Genomic DNA, 18,741 nt, shown 5'->3' on the forward strand with positions numbered 1-18,741 from the left:
ACAATCTACATGATGGTCTTTATTGCATCCAAAGAGAGAAACATTTGTAACTCACCTGTGATGACTTGTTGGAGTCGCCCCCACGGGATGCTATTAACCCAGCCAATTGCCGTGAACGTCTCTCTGTCTCTTGGTACACCCTCCAGTACAGACCCACCATCACACTGACAGGCAAGTAGAACGCTGCAATAGCAGTGCCAAAAGTGATCACAGGCTGAGACAGGAACTGAACTGAACACTGATCTTCAGGCACTGTCCTTTCACCCACTATGTGCTGCCAGAACAAAATGGCTGGTGCCCAAAGCAGGAAAGATACCCCCCATGCCAGAGCGATCAACAGTGCTGCCCTTGTGTTTGTGCGGCTGACTCGATAGGTCAAAGGTCGCGTGACAGATAAGTAACGGTCAAAGCTAATAACCAGCAAGTTCATAACAGAGGCGTTGCTTGCTACATAATCCACAGCCAGCCACACATCACAGGCCAGATTGCCTAACGTCCAGCGTCCAATTAGAATGTAAGTGGTGTAGAGGTTCATTGAAATGGTGCCCAGTATAAGGTCAGCCACAGCCAAGCTCAACAGGAAGTAGTTACTGACCGTCCTGAGCAGTGGGTTGACCCGGAACGCAACGATGACCAGGATGTTGCCAATGATGGTGATGACCGAGAGTGGGACTGTAATAAGTGTAACCATCAACATTCTCCAGGTGATAATATACCCCCCGATAGGTGCCACTGTGACATTGGATGAACAGGTCAGAGTAAATGTGGCTGTTGTAAGGTTCATCATAATGATTTCCCAGATGACTGTCTTGATTTGCTGGTCATTACATGGCTTTCACTGCCACGCATGCGCCCACTTTGATAATTGTCCTATAGCCATGTTGCAACCTATTAGGAGAAATAAGTAGCAAATCAATGCCAGACAAAGGGGTAAGACACAGAATTATTCAAACATAAATGTAGTCCAATAGTAGCAAGGTGAAACGGACACAGCAAATACTTTTACTTTATCTAAACGCTTATCTAATCACCTAGTAGTGTACTTTATGATAAAACATTTCTAGTCACTTAATGTGGTGTACCATTGTAGAGCTGCATTATACACCTAAGTGTTATTATGTTGTTATGGCTTGTTTTCTACAATTAATTAGCACATATCAAATCGAGAGCGATTTCAAATATCTTTTTAGATGTATTGTTGCCAAATCTATGCTGTAAATACATTGCATTGAAAATTTAACAAACCCTATATCCTAATCAGCTCCCTACACATGCCATTACATTCTTTTGTAACTGGCACTGCTATTGAATTCCAATCGTACATAATCTCGAATGCATTCAAAATGTTTTCTGCAAAGATTCACGTCAAAGTTTTACATAAAACTTTGTATAAACCTAGCTGCAAAACCGAACAGTTCATTAATCCTTGATTCAGCTACACTATTCTCAAAGTTTGGAACAAATCTGAGGAACATGAAGGACAAAAGACTCCATAAGCTCCTACCTCTTTTCCCACGGATGCAGATCCTTTTCCAGCAATGACTAGTTAAATCTTTAGAAGGGTGCTTCCTCATTAACAGTAATCATTTAGAAACACCAGCCACTTGCTCCACCCTTTACAGCAAACTAGAACATTTGGAAACAAACAGAAAGTCATTGAACAAACAGGGTCAGTGTAGGCCATGTTTGTAGGGTGTGATGTTACTGTAAAATAATAAACTATGGGGCAATTCTACACCAGTTAACACTTCATGTCATCATTGATATTTTATATTAACAACACACTTGGTTTTCATTTTTTCTCCACCTTCACTATCAACTGCTTATATGTATTGTGTTTTACTTAGAATTTGTTTTGGTTAAAATGATCCCGAAAACATATACACTAATCCCCCGTTTATTGCGGTGGTTACGTTCTAAAACTGCCCGCGATAAACGAAAAACCGCGATAAACAGACGCCACCCCAAACATAAACTGAAAAATATTTTATGTATACAGTACTGTATTGTATTAACATTTGACTTCATTTTATAATTGATAATTATATTTCTATTAATAAATTTCAATATTTAAACGTAAAACTCACAATTCCCTATGAGTTAAAAAAAAAATCAGCTAAACAAATTAGTTATGTGGCAAATGCAATTCCACAAAAATAAATAAATCTAAAATTTAAATAAAAATAGTGTCACAAGATAAATCCGTGGTAAAGAGGATGATTACTTTTGATATTTTAGATATGATCAGTGAATGATGAATTAGTTGATTAATTTTCAGCAGCTTTATTATGGTCAAAGTTGCAGTGGATCTCCGAAAAACTTGAGAAAAGACAAATGATGCAAATAGGTAAAGGCACCATGTACTTATGAATCATAAAAAAAAAAAAAAAAAATTCTACCTTCAGATAGGTTTATAATTAAATGTATTATAATGAATCGTTGGTACTTGGTATTACAATTAATCTGCATAGCCCAATAAACAGGAAAGGAATTAGAATGGAAGAAGCATTCCTTTGTCATAATCAGATAGCAAATCCTACATATAAGTGTTTGTTAAAAATTCATCATGTGTTAGAAAAATTGCTACAAAGGTTAAGTGCAATTAATCAACTATGCTCAATAGATGAACTTTCTGGAAAGTCATATCTGATTAAACACTACATGTATTTGTATAACTGCTAGGCTAAAGGAATATAAAAAAAACAAAGCCTACCTTGTCTGTGTTACACCACAGTTTTATCGTAATATTTGATGTGATACTGGACATCATGCATCCTGCTGTGGGAATTACTTTAACTAAATCTTCCTATCACCTAAAAGAAAGAGAAGTATAAGTGCAAGTGTGTGATGTCACTATATAAATATTAGTTACTTTAACTCTTTTCAGTAACAATAACAATGAAAACATTCTCTGTTACATTTTAACCTGGCATGTATGACCACCACCTCACTACACAAAATATTGACATAGGTTACGTGCAGTTTGGACAAATACAATCTACGTCAATCCTTAACAATCACAAAATAAGCAGAAGCTCAAGTGTATAGCTCAGCACCATAGCCTACTCTGTGTAAAGCCTATTAAATATAAAAAAATACCAGAAACATGTGATTTCATAAATAAAATTCACTACATGATTATTTTGCTTAAATATGCATTCAATCAAAACAATTAAATGATAATCAGAGCAAGTCTGAAGTGAAGACTTATCCTATCCCAGATAAGGATGCCTGGTTCCACTCAAGGTTTCTTTTATCATAACATCTATGGGAGTTTTTCCTTGCCATGCTCATTATGGATAAACTTATAGGGTCTAGTTTATAAATGTGAAATTTATATTTCCAACCTATTTATTTATATAAAAATACAAAAACAAATTTAAAACAATGTCCTGTCCTACTGGGGAGGTGGTAGCTTAGTGGTTAAAGCTCTGGATTACTGGTTGGAAGTTTAAGTCCCAGTATTGCCAAGCTCCCACTGTTTGGCCCTTGAGTAAGACCCTCTGTGCTTCAGGGGCACATGGCTTACTCCAGCTTCCTAACAAGGCTGGGATATGTGAAGAAAGAATTTCACTGTGCTGTAAGGTATGTGACAAGTAAAAAATAATATAACCAATAGATAACATTAGAATCAGGAATTTACATGTAACAGCTGAACCCAGAAACGTCGCACGATTATGTTGTTGAAAATGTGGGGATAAAACTAAAATAAACTAAAATCCATCCATCCATCCATCCATCCATCCATCCATCCATCTATCTATCTATCTATCTATCTATCTATCTATCTATCTATCTATCTATCTATCTATCTATCTATCTATCTATCTATCTATCTATCTATCTATCTATCTATCTATCTATCTATCTATCTATCTATCTATCTATCATCCCTGAGGACAAACGTAGTGCTGTGGTGAAACAGGCAGATGGTGTGAATCTCTTTCTCTCTCTCTGTCTCTTTGTTGTTATGCATGAAATGTGTGTACTCCTTCTTCAAACTCCGAGGTCAGAGTGGGGGATCTAACCCTCTGAAAGTAGTTAACAGCTGTTGCACCCATTTCAATTTCTTTCTCTTTGTTTTCTTTGTTCTTTTTCCTACCCCTTTATTTTTGGTGGGTCAGAGGCCTGATTGCTTCTAAATCTGCCCCTATTAAACTGTTTAAAATGCAGGACGAACTCAACTATTTGCACTTTTAAGAAGGGAGGGGCCAAGGTGTGGTTTTAAAGGTGCCAGTATTTTTAATAATGGTTTATTTACACAATTAATTATGTATAGCAGGATATCTTGAAGGCCTCTTAGAAGTTTTATAGCTGGTATACTTCCATGCTTTCAGAGAGGTCTAAATTCTTTAAAGTATAAATCAGAATCACTCATCAGAATCAGAATACTTTATTGATCACACAGGGTATTAGGGGAATAACCCAAATCAGTGAAATGTTACTTCAATGTTATCTCAAATTAATTACAAAAGTTTCAGACCCCCCCCCCCCCCCCCCCAAAAAAAAAAAAAAAAAAAAAAAAAAAAACAGAATGTTCCGGCAACCAGTGTTAACATTATTTCCTCTGCATGGGGATTAATGTATGTGAACATTTCCTTTTTTTAAATTTAGTAAAATAAATCCCCTTTGGCAAAATTCAGCAAAACGGCTTGCTTGTAAAGTTAATGTAACAAGCCTATATTTATCTTTTAGAGTATCTTTATTTAAAATATTTAACAGAGACTATAACTTATGCAGATTCATTGCATTCCCTTACGAAAAGGTCCTGCAGGAATTCAAGCATTTGTGAAGAAATAGTGAATTGTGCAAATGTTACAATGTGCAGGATTGTGACATTGGTTGCCCTTAAAGTCCTGCACATTACTGAGCATTCCTTCAGGAGTGCTTCAAGTGCTGAATCTGTGCCAGATCAATATTGCACAATCCAATGACTTTTGCAGTATTTAAATATTATTAAAGGATATAATGACATAGGGCATCCTGTTTCTCCAGAATCTTTGTGGACATCTTTGCTTGCACAGTGGATGAAGGAACTTTATATGACACATCCTGCTCCTCTAAAAAAAGAAGCAGTGTGCTACTTATCTTACACTTCATTTTCACTACACTCACATTTATATACAGTTATGCCGGTACGGTTTCAAACGCCCTTCTTAACATTTTATTATTATTTTTTTTAATTATTATTATTTTTATATCAGTTAAACAGAAAAAAAATTAAATGCAAAAGGATAATGTTAGAAATTTTTTTTTTTTAAATGTCAATCAGAACTGATCAAACAGTGCTGTTCCAATAGAGAAAAGGAAGTGTTTCCTTTGGATGCAAGCCAAGATTAGTTAGATATTTATCAGTATGACCAAGATAATTATCAGTAATGTCCAGGATGCAGACAAAAACCAACAAGCATCTTCCGCACAAATGTAGGCTTCTTGTAAACAGTTACATGAGGTTTTAAATAGTTTTTAAACAAACTGGACTGCATGGTACATAGTTAACATTTTGTATGCCTACACCAGAAAAAAAGCAGCACATAATAAACCTTCTGGAAGAAATCTCAAGATGTTTAGGGTATATACAGAGGGATCAGATAAAAAAAATGCTTTATGGTCACACAAATAAGAAGTCAATAAGGTATATGAACAACCAAACCACCCCAACCAGGTGATATGGAAGTGGATCTTTACAGTTTGGAGATACCAGATATTTGCTTAAAACATAACACAGAAAGGTACAAATAAACATAGCAGACTGTCAGAAAGTCTAGGAGAAAATTTTCACTAATATCAGCCAAAAATACTTGACAGCACATAGATCAGAAATGGGAAGTAATGAAGTACAAATACTTTGCAACTGTAGGAAGATTTTGTAGTAGATGTAGTAGATTTTTTCTGGTATCAGTACTTTACTTCACTATTTATTTTTTAGTCAACTTTTTACTTTCACTCAAACTTTTTTCACAAATATCTGTACTTTCTACTCCTTACATTTTTAAACCAGGCCTGTTTCTTAAGTTTTAATCTATTTGGTGGCATGATCAATATTCTGTCTTTTCATTGTATGCCGTTTTCAGCCATCAACCTATTTGATGTCATTGTACGTTTTTTTCAACCTGCCACTGGTGTATCATATCTTGGCTCTCACACACCACAGATGTAGGCTAGACTACAAAGCTAACAACATGCAAGGCAGAAGGAAACAAGAAGTAAAGCTAACGTGGATGAGACAGAGGGAGTCAGTGATGTAAACATGACTGAAAACAAAGACATTCTTGATCACCTGATCATCATCATCTTTTCTCTGCTTGTGTTCTATATGGTGGTTGTTCAGCCTGGATACATTCAATAGTTACAATTTTGTTTTTATTATTTTGTATTAATATATTAATATATTGTGTGGTCCCGTTACCAGTGTGATACTAAAACATGTAGTAGTAATGGCTACTTTTTAATTAAGTACATGTCAGAGCCCAAACTTCTTTACTTTAACTTTAGTGAAACATTATATTCAGTACTTCAACTTTTACCAGTCTTACCAGTTTTCGAACATGAGTATCTGTACTTCTACTTGAGTGAAGGATGTTTGTATTTTGCTATCTCTGAACTAAGTAAACCTTCATTAGCTGCAAAAGAAGAAATTGCATGTTCTTCGGTGACCTTTGCAGTTCCTTGTGTCTTCAACTTTGTGCTGAAAGGGAGGAACCACATATGGGTGGAGAAGTCAGGTATCACTATTTTCTGTATATAGGGTCTATTCATACACTCTCTAATACATAGGGGCTATTTTGTTTTAGGTGATAGAAAGACCTGATACATGGGAATAATGGGAATTAACCTAATTCCAGATTCAAACCAGACAACCTGGCGCTACAAGGAAGCAATGCTAAATATATAAAGACTTTTGTACATAAAAATGACAAGAGATTCTGAAAGTTCTCTAAACAGACAGTCTGTCTGATTAATACTACAGTCAAACTCATTCATTCTTTCTTCAGTCTTATGTGTGATGTGAACATTATCATTAACTCTTGACATGTTTGTACATGATGTTTCTGTTTCCACAAGGTTGGCTAAATGGATATTTGCAAGAATAAGCAGGTATATGGGTGTGCTAGTGAGTGTAGAGTGTAGCTATTTGTTGGTTAGGAACATATCTTATGTACTTTACATACAGTACAAGCCATCGCAGGCTGTCACATTTGTTGCTATGAGCAGTGTACCTTTTTGAATGATATTCTGTATAATTGTTATGACACTGACATTGCAGTCTGTGGTTAACATGGTTAATGTAACCTTTAAAAACATGATTGTGTGGTATTATTTGATGGTTTTGGTGACTGTTAAATGAATCACTAGGAGTACATGATAATGCATACTAGACACTGAAATCCCACTCATATCAACCCATAACTAATGAAACGTAGTTTACTGGCATAGTTTGTCAGTAATGTTCCTAAATTTATGGATCTATGCATATTCATAGATCTATGCATATCCATCTCCTGAGTGTTATTTTATGATTAATTGCATGTCTGAGGACATTTAAACAAATAAATAGAAGCATTATTTTCCGTTTTTACTCAATGCTTTTTGGAGCATTTATGAGAATTTGGGTTGAAGGTCACAAAGTTCAATGATTCATGCACATAGAGCACATACAGTATATGTGGCTCAGTTTCCTGCTATAAAATAAATTATTCAAGCTAAATTATACATGCTGTTTATGCAGGATATGAATTAAATTTGAATTAAATTTTTGCTTCCAGAAGGTAAATTCTCACTTGAAGTATTTTATAAACTAATCTAATTGGTCGTGGGTCACTGCATACTAGATGCATGTCTAAGTGCATTACAAGTAAACACGTTAAGCAGTAGGTCAAAGGATCAGTGTATCTGCAAAGCCAAATATTCCAAAAAAATCTCTACGTACTGGAAAATTAAAACCCTACAAAACAGAACTATTGATGAGCAGTTCAAAAGTTAAATAATTAACATTAGAAAAGTTAAAGATGTGTGCGAACTTTATTTATAATACAATTTGCTTCCTAGTCTTATAAAGTAGGTCCCTAGCTTTGTAACAGAGTCTAGTATTCATCAATACACATGGTCCATTGGAAAACATGCAAGAATATCTTGTTTACCCACAATACGCTTCACATAAAACACTAAAATATTGATGATGATTTTTTTTTGAAAGATTAAATAATTTTTCGTTCTAATTCTAAAAAATTCAAATTTAATACTTAATTTTAAAATTTCTCTTTTTTTGGAGATTGTAGTTTAAAAGGGCGACTCTACTGCCCTCTATGGGAATTTTATTATAGTTTCTTTGTCACATTCTGTTCCTTTTGTGTTCTTATATGCTCACTATTCATAAAAGTCAGTCACTATTTAGTTAACTGTAAATATTACTAATGAAGTACTGTATTGTTGGCCTTGTGTACCAATAACACTGTATATTTATCATATCTCCTTGTAATACATACACATTAAATTAGCCTAACTGCAGAGGTGGAATTCTGACCAGACGGATCAGGTGTCAAATACTTATATTGTTTGACATGGTTTATCCCGTTCCTTTCATATGGAGATCATAGTTTAGAAAAAAATTATAAATAAATAAATAAACAACCATAAAAAAAGCCTTTGGGTTACTTATTGGAAGGTTGGGGGTTCAAGCCCTGATATTGCTCAGCTGCTACTCTTGGGGCCCTTGATCAAGGCCCTTAACCCTCTATGCTCCAGGAGTGCTGTAACATGTCTGACCCTGTGTTCTAAATCCAGCTACCTAAAGTTGCTGGAATATGTGAAGAAAGAATGCTGTAAAGTACATGTGACACCTATAAACCGCCATTCTTTCTTTCTTTCAGTTGTTCTGTCATAAATAGTAGATGAATTTTCTTCAGCAATGTGGCTTTGGAGTAAATATTAATTGAAGGTGCGATACCTTTGAATATTGTGCATATGAGAAAATGAACTATAGATGATTACAGTGAAAGTCTCTGACTATACCTGTGATTCTCAAGCAGAACTGAGTAAGTAGGGAAAGAGGGTTTGAGGATGTTCTCTCTGACCTTTCAAAGAACATTTTCCAAGGGTGGTGTAAACGTCTAACATGACTGTTGCTGTAATGGCGCATGCTGGAGTAAGCAGCTTTTTCCCAACTATACACTTCTGAGTGTTATGATACGGTGCTTTGATAGTTCTATGGTGTTCAGTTTTGCGTGTCATTGATGGTTAATGAGGTCTCCACATCCCCCTCCCCCTTTGTGCATTCTGTGCCAACTTGACAGCCTGTAAACTCCAGTGGGAGCTACGTCCAGATATGCGTGCATGTGTGTGTTTGTGTGTGCTTGCATGCAGCTTCTCCAGCTACCAGCTGGCAGGGTCAACATTTAGCAGTTAATCTCTCTCTCTGTTCCTGTCTGTGTTTAGTGCTTTCTCTCCCACACCTTCTCATATTTCCTTGAGTCTCCTGAATTTCAGTGTGTCTACTTACAAAATTCTTTCATTTAAATTTACATTTCAGTGAGGTGTTGGGTCACTATAGGTTATAGTACCAGCTTTAATGCACAGTGCCATTGATGGTGCAGTCTCCTAAACTTAGGAACACTGCCCCTTCAAATACTGAGAGGTAGTAGCTCAGTGGTTAAGGCATTGGAATCTAGATTGGAAGGTCAAGTCAAGTCTAGTGAAGTCAACTTTATTTCTATAGCGCTTTTTACAATGGACATTGTCTCAAAGCAGCTTTACATAATTTAAGAATTAAAGTGAATGATGTGTGTTTATCCCTGATAAGCAGCCTGGGCAACTGGGGCAAGGTAAAACTTCCTTAAGATGCTATGAGGAAGAAACCTTGAGGGGAACCAGACTCAAAAGGGGCACCCATCCTCATTTGGGTGATATTAATAGTGTGATTAGAAATCTTAAAACAATACAAAACACTGAAGAGTGAAAACTACCATTAGTACCAGAATGTAAGATTATGAGTAATGTCCATTCTACAGTCTTATACAGTCAAATAGTGCTGGTATGTTTCTAGATGGTTTGGGATGTTTGCGGGCTCAGCATCTACTTTTTAAAAGTCTATAATCTTCAAGAGGTATTCAAGAGGAATTAGTATAGCTGCTGTTCATAATATTAACAAGTTTATAATGTGCATTTATTTTCGATGTAGCGGAGCACAAGCTTATGATATATGATATGTGTTATGTGTAGGCCTTGCTAAAAAGATATGTCTTTAATCTGCACTTAAACTGGGAGATTGTGTCTGAGCCCCGAACACTGTCAGGAAGACTATTCCAAAGTTTAGGAGCTAAATGTGAGAATGCTCTTCCATCTTTAGGGGACTTTGCTATTCTGTAGGAACTACTAGAAGTCCAGAGTTTTGAGATCTCAAGGAGCATGATGGATTGTAGTGTGTGAGAAGACTGGATAGATACATGGGAGCTAAACCATTTAGGACTTTGTAGGTAAGTAGCAATAATTTGTAGTTGATTCGAAACTTAACAGGTCGCCAGTGTAGGGATGATAATATTGGGGTTATATGGTCATATTTTCTCTAACTTTTTAGAACTCCGGCTGCTGCATTCTGGACCTACTGTAGCTTGTTTAATTATGCAGGACAACCACCTAGTAATGCATTACAATAGACCAGTCTGGAGGTCATGAACACATGGACGAGCTTCTCTGCAACAGATATAGACAACATGTTTCTTAGCTTAGCAATTTTTGCTGCAAGGTGCAAGAAGGGCGTTTTTGTAATATGGGTAATATGATTTTCAAAAGACAAGTTGATGTCTAAAATAACTCCCAAGTTTTATTGTTGAACTAGTACAGTATTTACAGTACATGCTTGTAAATGCAAGTTGAAATGCTGTTGCTCCCGTGTACTGGTTTTTGGGCCAATTAGCAAAATCTTTGTCTTTTTAAAATTTAATAATAGAAAGTTATGTGTCATCCAATCTTTTAATTCTTTAGCAAACTCAGTTAACCGAGCCAAATTAGATGTTTCGTCTGTTTTTTATGAGATATATAGCTGGGTATCATCAGCATAACATTAGAAGCTAATCTAATGCCTTCTATATTATTTTCCAAGGGGAGCATGTATATTGTGAAAAGCAGGGGTCCTAGAACTGAACCTTGTGGCACCCCATAATTTACTTGCATTAACCTGAATAGTTCTCCATTTAAATCTACAAAATGGTAACAATCAGACAGGTAGGATTTAAACCAGCTTAATGCCTGTCCCTGAATGCTGATGTAATTCTGTAAGAGACTAGAAGATTAGATTGGAAGGTCACAAGTTCACATCCCAGCACCACTAAGCTACCACTGCTGGGCCCTTGAGCCTTAACAATCAAATGCTCAGTTGTAAGTTGCTCTGGATAAGAGCATCTGCCTAATGCTATAAATGTAAAATACATTACATTAATTGCTGTTAGGATGATAGTCTTATGTTGCTCCGAAAATTTCCATTAGCATTTAGTTAGACTTGAGATACAGTGTTGAATGAGAGGGGGGTATACAGTATTTTTTTTTTATCATCATCATATTAAACCCTTGTGCCCTCTAGATAGGGGTGGGGTCATCCTGCAAACTTACGAACAGTACAAACTTTTTAAAAACATTTCATTAATTAGTAAAAATTAAATGGGAGTTGGAAAGTTATTTTTTTACTTTTTCAATGCTGTGCTTAGTTTAATCCTACTGAGTCAACCATGTAACTATTTTAAGGGTTTGTTCATTTATTAAGAATATAAATAGATCTCATTTCAAAACACATGTAATTCTATTGCATCAGCACGGTCTCTCCCAGGCAAAGAGTTCTAAAGCAGCCTGGGATTCAAGATGTGATTTTTAAGCTTATCGCAGACCATAGATGCAGTGGTTGGCCTAGGAAAATTAATGCAGTAGATTAAAGACACATCATGCTTACTTTCATTTGACATTGGAAGATGTCCTGCAGTGCCATCAGCAAAGAACTGGGGAAACCTGTGAGACCCTGGAGAAGTCTGTCCAGATGTGGTCTTCATTCAAGAATTGTGACCAAAAATCCATACATCTGATGTAAAAACAAGGCTTAGCGAATCAACTATGCACAAAAAAATAGGAACTGGGGTGCAGACAAAAGGCAGCAGGTGCTCTGGATTGATAATTCAAATTTCTAAGTGTTTATTTGGCTGTAGCAAGAGGCAGTCTGTTTGTTAAAGAGCTGTGGATGAGTACAGTAATAAGTACCGGCAAGAGTGAAGCATGGTGGATGTTCTTTGTAAGTTTGGTTAGGATTAATGGTGTCCTGAATGCTAAGAAATATAGGCAGATAATTATCCATCATACAATACTATCAGAGAGGTGTCTGATTGGCCTCAAAATTATTCTGCAGCGGGACAACTACCACAAACGTACAGCCAAAACTGAATAACACTAATTATTTCTTCATCATGGTACTTGTTTGTGGGTGGGGTAGCATTTTGTCCTCAAAATTGATGTGTTAGAAGCAGGAAAAATGTGAAAGGATTTGACTTTGACGATGGCCAAATTGTGATGGCTAGACAACTGGGTCAGAGCATCTTCAAAACTGCAGCTCTTTTGGGATTTTTCCGGTAACATTGGTCAGTATGTATTAAAAGAGGTCTAAAGAAGGAACAGTGGTGAACCAGCGATAGGGTCATGGGTGGCCATCATTGATGCACGTGGGGAGTGAAGGCTGGTCCGTGTGGTCCGATCCAACAGACGAGCTTCTGAAGCTAAAATTACTGAAGAAGTAAATGCTGTTAATGCTCAACAGGTCAGAACTGTTTGGGCAGCAAAAAGGGGACCAAAACAATATTAGGCAAGTTATTAAGTCATAATGTTATGCCTGATCGGTGTGTGTAAAATAAAAAATGCTGTGCAAACCTAATCAAAGTAAGCATTGCGACCAGTGTAAACCATACATATAATCGTTTAGAGGTTTTGTAGCTATCTAACAATTGTATAAGGCACAAATGTTAAGATGAACAAGAATATATGCTCTACAAAAGGGAAATCTCATTAACTGTAACTGCGGCCAGGCATGACCAGTATTTTACACACACACACACACACACACACACACACACACACACACACACACACACACACACACACACACACACACAAACCAAAAATTTACCTGTATGTCTCAGTGTACAGTATAATAACTCACCTACCAGAACAGTCAGCAGAAGAGGGTGACAAGGAGGGTTGATAATAAGTCTGTTAAATGATATAAGAACCTCTGATTCGTGCCCCCCCTCTCTTTTTTTCAGGCACGATTTAATTACATAGATAGGTCTATGTGTCAGACATGCTTATTCTTACTCTTGATAATAACTATTGCTGACTGGCTAATTGTTGGACACGCACTGAGAGTCTGTGCTGTCTTTCCCAGTGCAGGCACTTGACCGGGTATTGTTGTTCCTGCTCCACTCAGTTGAGCACTTCTGTTTTTGCTTCTCAATTTCATCATTTCAGGTGGAGTGTGACATCTTTATTATTATGCGCCCCAATATTAGGCAAGAGGATGGAATCCTGCTGACGGGTTTTCGCGTAAATGTCACAGCTTGGAAACTGAACACACTAGCAATGTCCTTCAGGCTGTCTGGCTGTTTTCAAATCTTTCCCTGCCTCCCACACTTTCTCTCTCACTTAAAAAAAAAACTCTTTCATTTACCTATTTATCTGTCTAAATATTATGTACATGCACTGGGAGCTTCGTAGGAAAATACATGTGCTTTTATGTTTCTATAAAGGCAGGAGATATTTTAAGTAGAGTCAAAGGTAAGAGGGTGAAGCAGACCAATTAGCATTGCTTGAATTTTCCTTTTCTTATTCCAGCTATGTCAGCAGTCTAGGTGACTCCAGCACACACACACACACACACACACACACACACACACACACACACACACACACACACACACACACAAACCACATACTACACACATACATATATGTAGTGCACACAGAAAAGGTTCTTCTCCTTCTCACAGTGTGAGAGATAAACAGATAAAGCACCACAATATAAGATATAAATTAAAAAGGAAATTTGAATTGCAATATCTTTAAATAGGTCATTTATGTGGTGATGCATGCAGCCTCTCTAAATGTTTGTCTGGATTCTCTCTTATAGTGCTACTGAACTTGTCTGACCTTTAGATGTGACATTGCTGTCATTATTACTGCTAAATGGTAAATATTCCAGCCAGGGTTTTAATTTCTGTATGACTGATTAGATTAGACCTTACGTATGGACCGTTACAATCTAAACCTAGTTATAATCTTGAATTTGAAAGATTATTGTGTGCCATTTGCAATAGAGTAAGTACCTACACATATAAAAAAAATACTTGCACTGAAGACATTATCCTCCTGTCACTAGACAGTAGAAGGTTAGTGTGTGTGACAGGTTTCTGAGCTATGAGTGAAGAGTGCTCCGCATCTCCCTTCCCCCATCATTCAGCCTTTCCTGTCTTTCCTCCCTATGTAAACATGAATACCAGCCAGCCATATTATCCATCCAGCCAAACCAGTACACCCCAAAACTCCCCTGGTCCCCAATCCTGCTTGTTTACTGCAATGTGCTACCCTACCTTTTTTCCTCTAATGCCATATTGGCCTGAGGGCATAATGGAGCAACTGTACTGCTCTCATCATCACTGTTACTGGAGTTGTCCCTCTCAGAACCAATTCCCATCACATGCACTGGGTTTCCACACTTTAAATTCAGAACCAATTTGAATACAACAAGCAGGACTTTCTCACCCGCTGCCAATCACTGTAAGGGTGTGCTTCTCCATAACTAGGGCTGATGTGATTCGCATCTTGATGCATAGCCAATAATATGTTACATTAAAGATACATATGAAGCAGCTTCCGAAGTGATGTGATACGATTCACACCTATTATGATGCAGTACGATCTGAATTGTGATGGTATGCAAAGATATGATGCTATGCAATTCACTATGGTACAGATAGTTTGCTTTTATTTCTTGGTTCAGACAGACAGCCAATCATAAATGTACTTAAGTGCCTTCTCACTTTTAAAGCATGACCCTTTCACAAACAGGCCTGTGTAGTGTCTCCAGGAAGATGCAGCTCTACCTCTGTCATGTTAATCTGTATTCAAGGACTTTCAGGACACGCCTCGGTCTCCATAGTGTTGTGATATTTCGTTTACGTAGCAGCAGTGAGAAACAGTTTAGCTAAAAGAAATCAATCTACATATAAAATATTGGTCACAATGTGTTGGTCACATTTTAAATAATAAATTATAGCGTATCTAGAAAAAAATTATATATAAATAAATTATTTTTACGAATGCAAATATGCCAGAAACAATGCATTGTAATACAAATCATAACTTTTATGTCAATGCATTAAAGGGACTCTTTCCATCCCTAATTCACACCCATTAGGATAACAGCTGATAACCAGCACTCTGACCACCATCACCTCCGATTTTTTTACTAATTGTTCATTGAGTGTGATTTCATTAAGCCTTCATTCAAATGACACAAAGACTGAGAGTCCTAGCTATTGGCATAACATATTTGAGTTACCAAAGTAATTATTTTTACTTGTTTGAATCCTAATTCAAAGAATATTTAATTGGTTTTAATCTAACTCAGTGTGACTCCCAAGTATGAGAATTTTGACATTTTCCTGCAATCAAAAATTAAACCTCAAAATATAATTACATTCGATATCATATCAAAGAGCAGTTGGTGATGCAGTCAAACAGTTTGATAAATTATATTGTATTTTTTGTAAAATGTGAATGAATACTTCAAACAAAGGTATTTATAGTCCATTTGTACATCCAAATGGCACATCCAGTCTTAGAAACTGCTTTATCCTTGTTGATGTGTTGAACCCAGTGAACCTTGGGACTCTGGGAATACACACTGATTAGGATGCCAGTTTACTGCAGAGAAATTCAGTTTAAAATTGTACTAAATTCAAGCTACTTAGAAAAAGAAGGAGGTTGTGGTAGTTTAAAGAAAACATAGATTTGCCTTCTGATGATACAAGAATATAACAACATTTTCCGGAAAGTATAAGTATTTTGTAAGTGTTGCTCTTGTGCTGGAAAATGGATATACATATATTTTTTGTGAGTTGTTTATTACATATAATAATATACTGGATAAACAGAAATAACAGACATAAACAGAACAAAATTTAGTTTTAATCTATCTATCTATCTATCTATCTATCTATCTATCTATCTATCTATCTATCTATCTATCTATCTATCTATCTATCTATCTATCTATCTATCTATCTATCTATCTATCTATCTATCTATCTATCTATCTATCTATCTATCTAATTGTTTATACTAATCCACCCACTGTCCATTCATCACCCACACATGCACCCATCCATCTCCTTTTCCAATACATCTCTGAGCTTCTTTAAGTGAACATGCATCCATCATGCTCACATCTATTTATCAATCAATTCATTAGTCCAACCATTTATCGGTTCTAAAGATGCCTCCATATTTTCACTACTTGATCCTTTCTGTACTTGCATATTCCACTATAACATGCTTGCAATTATTTTCATGATTATATTTTCTCTTCTCTGATACCATCCAGCCCATCAGAAAGCTGACCACCCCCAATCACACCTCTCCTCTCCACCCTCCCCCTCTTATGATCTATTCCGAAATTCCGCCTCTCTCCAACACACCCAACGTCTATCAAATAGTAAACCAGGGTTTCCCTTAGCTTTCCCTACCCCCTATCCTTCTCCCATGGGATAGGATACACAGATAGTGAGGAAAAAGGATGCTTAATGAATAAGTGATTGCAATTGACATGGCTGCATTCAGCATCTGGGGGTCTGCTTTGGCCTTGCTGTCTTTTTTTTAGTTCTTGGCCTCTGATCCCCTTTACTCTCCCTTTCCCTTTTCACACAACAACATTGCATCGTTTCAACCTCAGGTCCCTGAGGCATCATTATTAGGAACATAGGGCTTCAGTCCTTACTGATATATATATAGTTATTTCTTAAGCTTTGGGTCAAAGCACATTTAACACCCAGAAACCTTATTTTATGTTTAAGTTGTATTCTATCTTGGTGTGGCCAAAGTAGGACACAAAATGAGTCTGATTTTAATAAAATAAAGCACTTATTTTATATATTAGGCCAATCTAAAACTAGCATATCTGTGCATGTGAGGATACCAGAGAACCAGAAGGAACCCTTGCAGACATGGGGCAGACTGAATCTATTTTTGGAGTGACTACACCCTTTCCTAACACTACAAGAAAATAAGTACAAATAAGTTATTATAGCTTTATTTTTCTTGTTGTAACACACATACTAAACCTGGTAAACTGAAGAGTTGAATCAAGTGTTTCTGAGCAGCAAATTCACCAAACTATGCTGGAGTTTAGAATGGATGCTATTGATTATTGATAGAAATCTGGTTTGCATATTGTATGTTGAAGCATACTGTTACTATCATTTTAGCTCGGCACTTTTGTGTAACTATGTTCATTGGATAATAAACAATTTTAGAATGGAATTGTGAATGGGGCTGTTTTCCAAGACACAGACAAAATAAGTACTGTTAAAATTATACACAGGATCATTACCATAGATTTACTGTGATACTTATGTTGATGAGTCTTACACAGAGATAGTGATAAAGATGCACACACACACCCAAACACACACACACACACACACACACACACACACACACGCACACAAACACACACAGAAACCCTCACACCAAACACAAAGGAGCAATTATTTATTTAAATAAATACTCTGCTACACAGTGGAGTACAGATTCAGACCCTTCGATCAAGTAAAAAAATAAAAGTACAACATGAAATTTTAGTTAACATAAAATTTACTTTAAAAACAATAACTAAAGCTAAGCAAAACAGTTTTATTTCAAATCTCGCATATGTTAGCTAGCATGACCATGCTGACTATGCCAACTAGCAGAATGCTACCTGTCACTGCATAAACTACATCAATAAATGCAAAGTGTGTATAGCAATAAATGTAAAGTGTGTATATTGTGGTTTCATATTAGGATTCATTCTCAGATACATTAAAATGTTTACATTTTGGTAGTGATATGATGCCAAAAATTGCATTTTGATAGCAATTTGATGCTACAAAATAGTAATTTGATGCTGAAAAGTCACCATATGGCTTAAATGAATGTAGTGATAAATGTTTCAAAAATGTTAAAGTGTGAATAAAAACCAAATCAGATTGAAAAAAGACTCAAGTGGTGCATTACTACAGATTTAAAACAATTGTAAGCACATTTAGCAGTTGGCTGATGTTTTTTAACTTGGCTATTTTAGTAATACAGGTAGTCCTCTACTTACGATGGAGATACGTTAAGAAGACCCCATCATAAGTAAAAAATAATCATAATCCGAAGATGCCGCTATCACTGACAGCCTTTCCTGCTTCATGCTGATTTATAATTTTTTTTTCGTCTCTAAACTGATGGCTTTCCTCTTCTTTTTTTCACTACAAAATGGAGTAGTGAAGTAGGAGGCGCTTGAAAAACACACTTTTATTTTACCAAAATTGCTGTTTGAAACAGAAAAAAATACACACTGAGACAACTTTACTCCGTCAACCGATAGCGAGTGTGGGGCATCTCACAGGGCGAGAGATACGCTCATCCCAGCTGCATGTCCAATGTATTGTACATCCTACATATGCTGCT

The 18,741-nt window shown here is 36.3% G+C and overlaps 1 protein-coding gene across 3 annotated transcripts in view; it reads right to left on the minus strand.

Moving 5' to 3' along the window:
• chrm1a (cholinergic receptor, muscarinic 1a) overlaps positions 1-1,606 on the minus strand; it is a 179,863-nt gene extending 178,257 nt beyond the window's left edge. Inside the window, exons 1-2 of one of the 3 annotated variants that reach the window (XM_083560739.1) lie at positions 1,505-1,606; positions 56-888 (exon numbers count right to left, since the gene is read on the minus strand). In XM_083560739.1, coding sequence (XP_083416865.1) covers positions 56-787 — 732 coding nt within the window. In that variant the 5' untranslated portion in view covers positions 788-888; positions 1,505-1,606. The other 2 variants (XM_083560738.1, XM_083560740.1) reach the window with 2 other exon arrangements.
• Between the last annotated feature and the right edge of the window lie 17,135 nt (positions 1,607-18,741).

Source organism: Silurus aristotelis, assembly GCF_946808225.1.
Source record: "Silurus aristotelis genome assembly, chromosome: 14".
NCBI lineage: Eukaryota > Metazoa > Chordata > Actinopteri > Siluriformes > Siluridae > Silurus > Silurus aristotelis.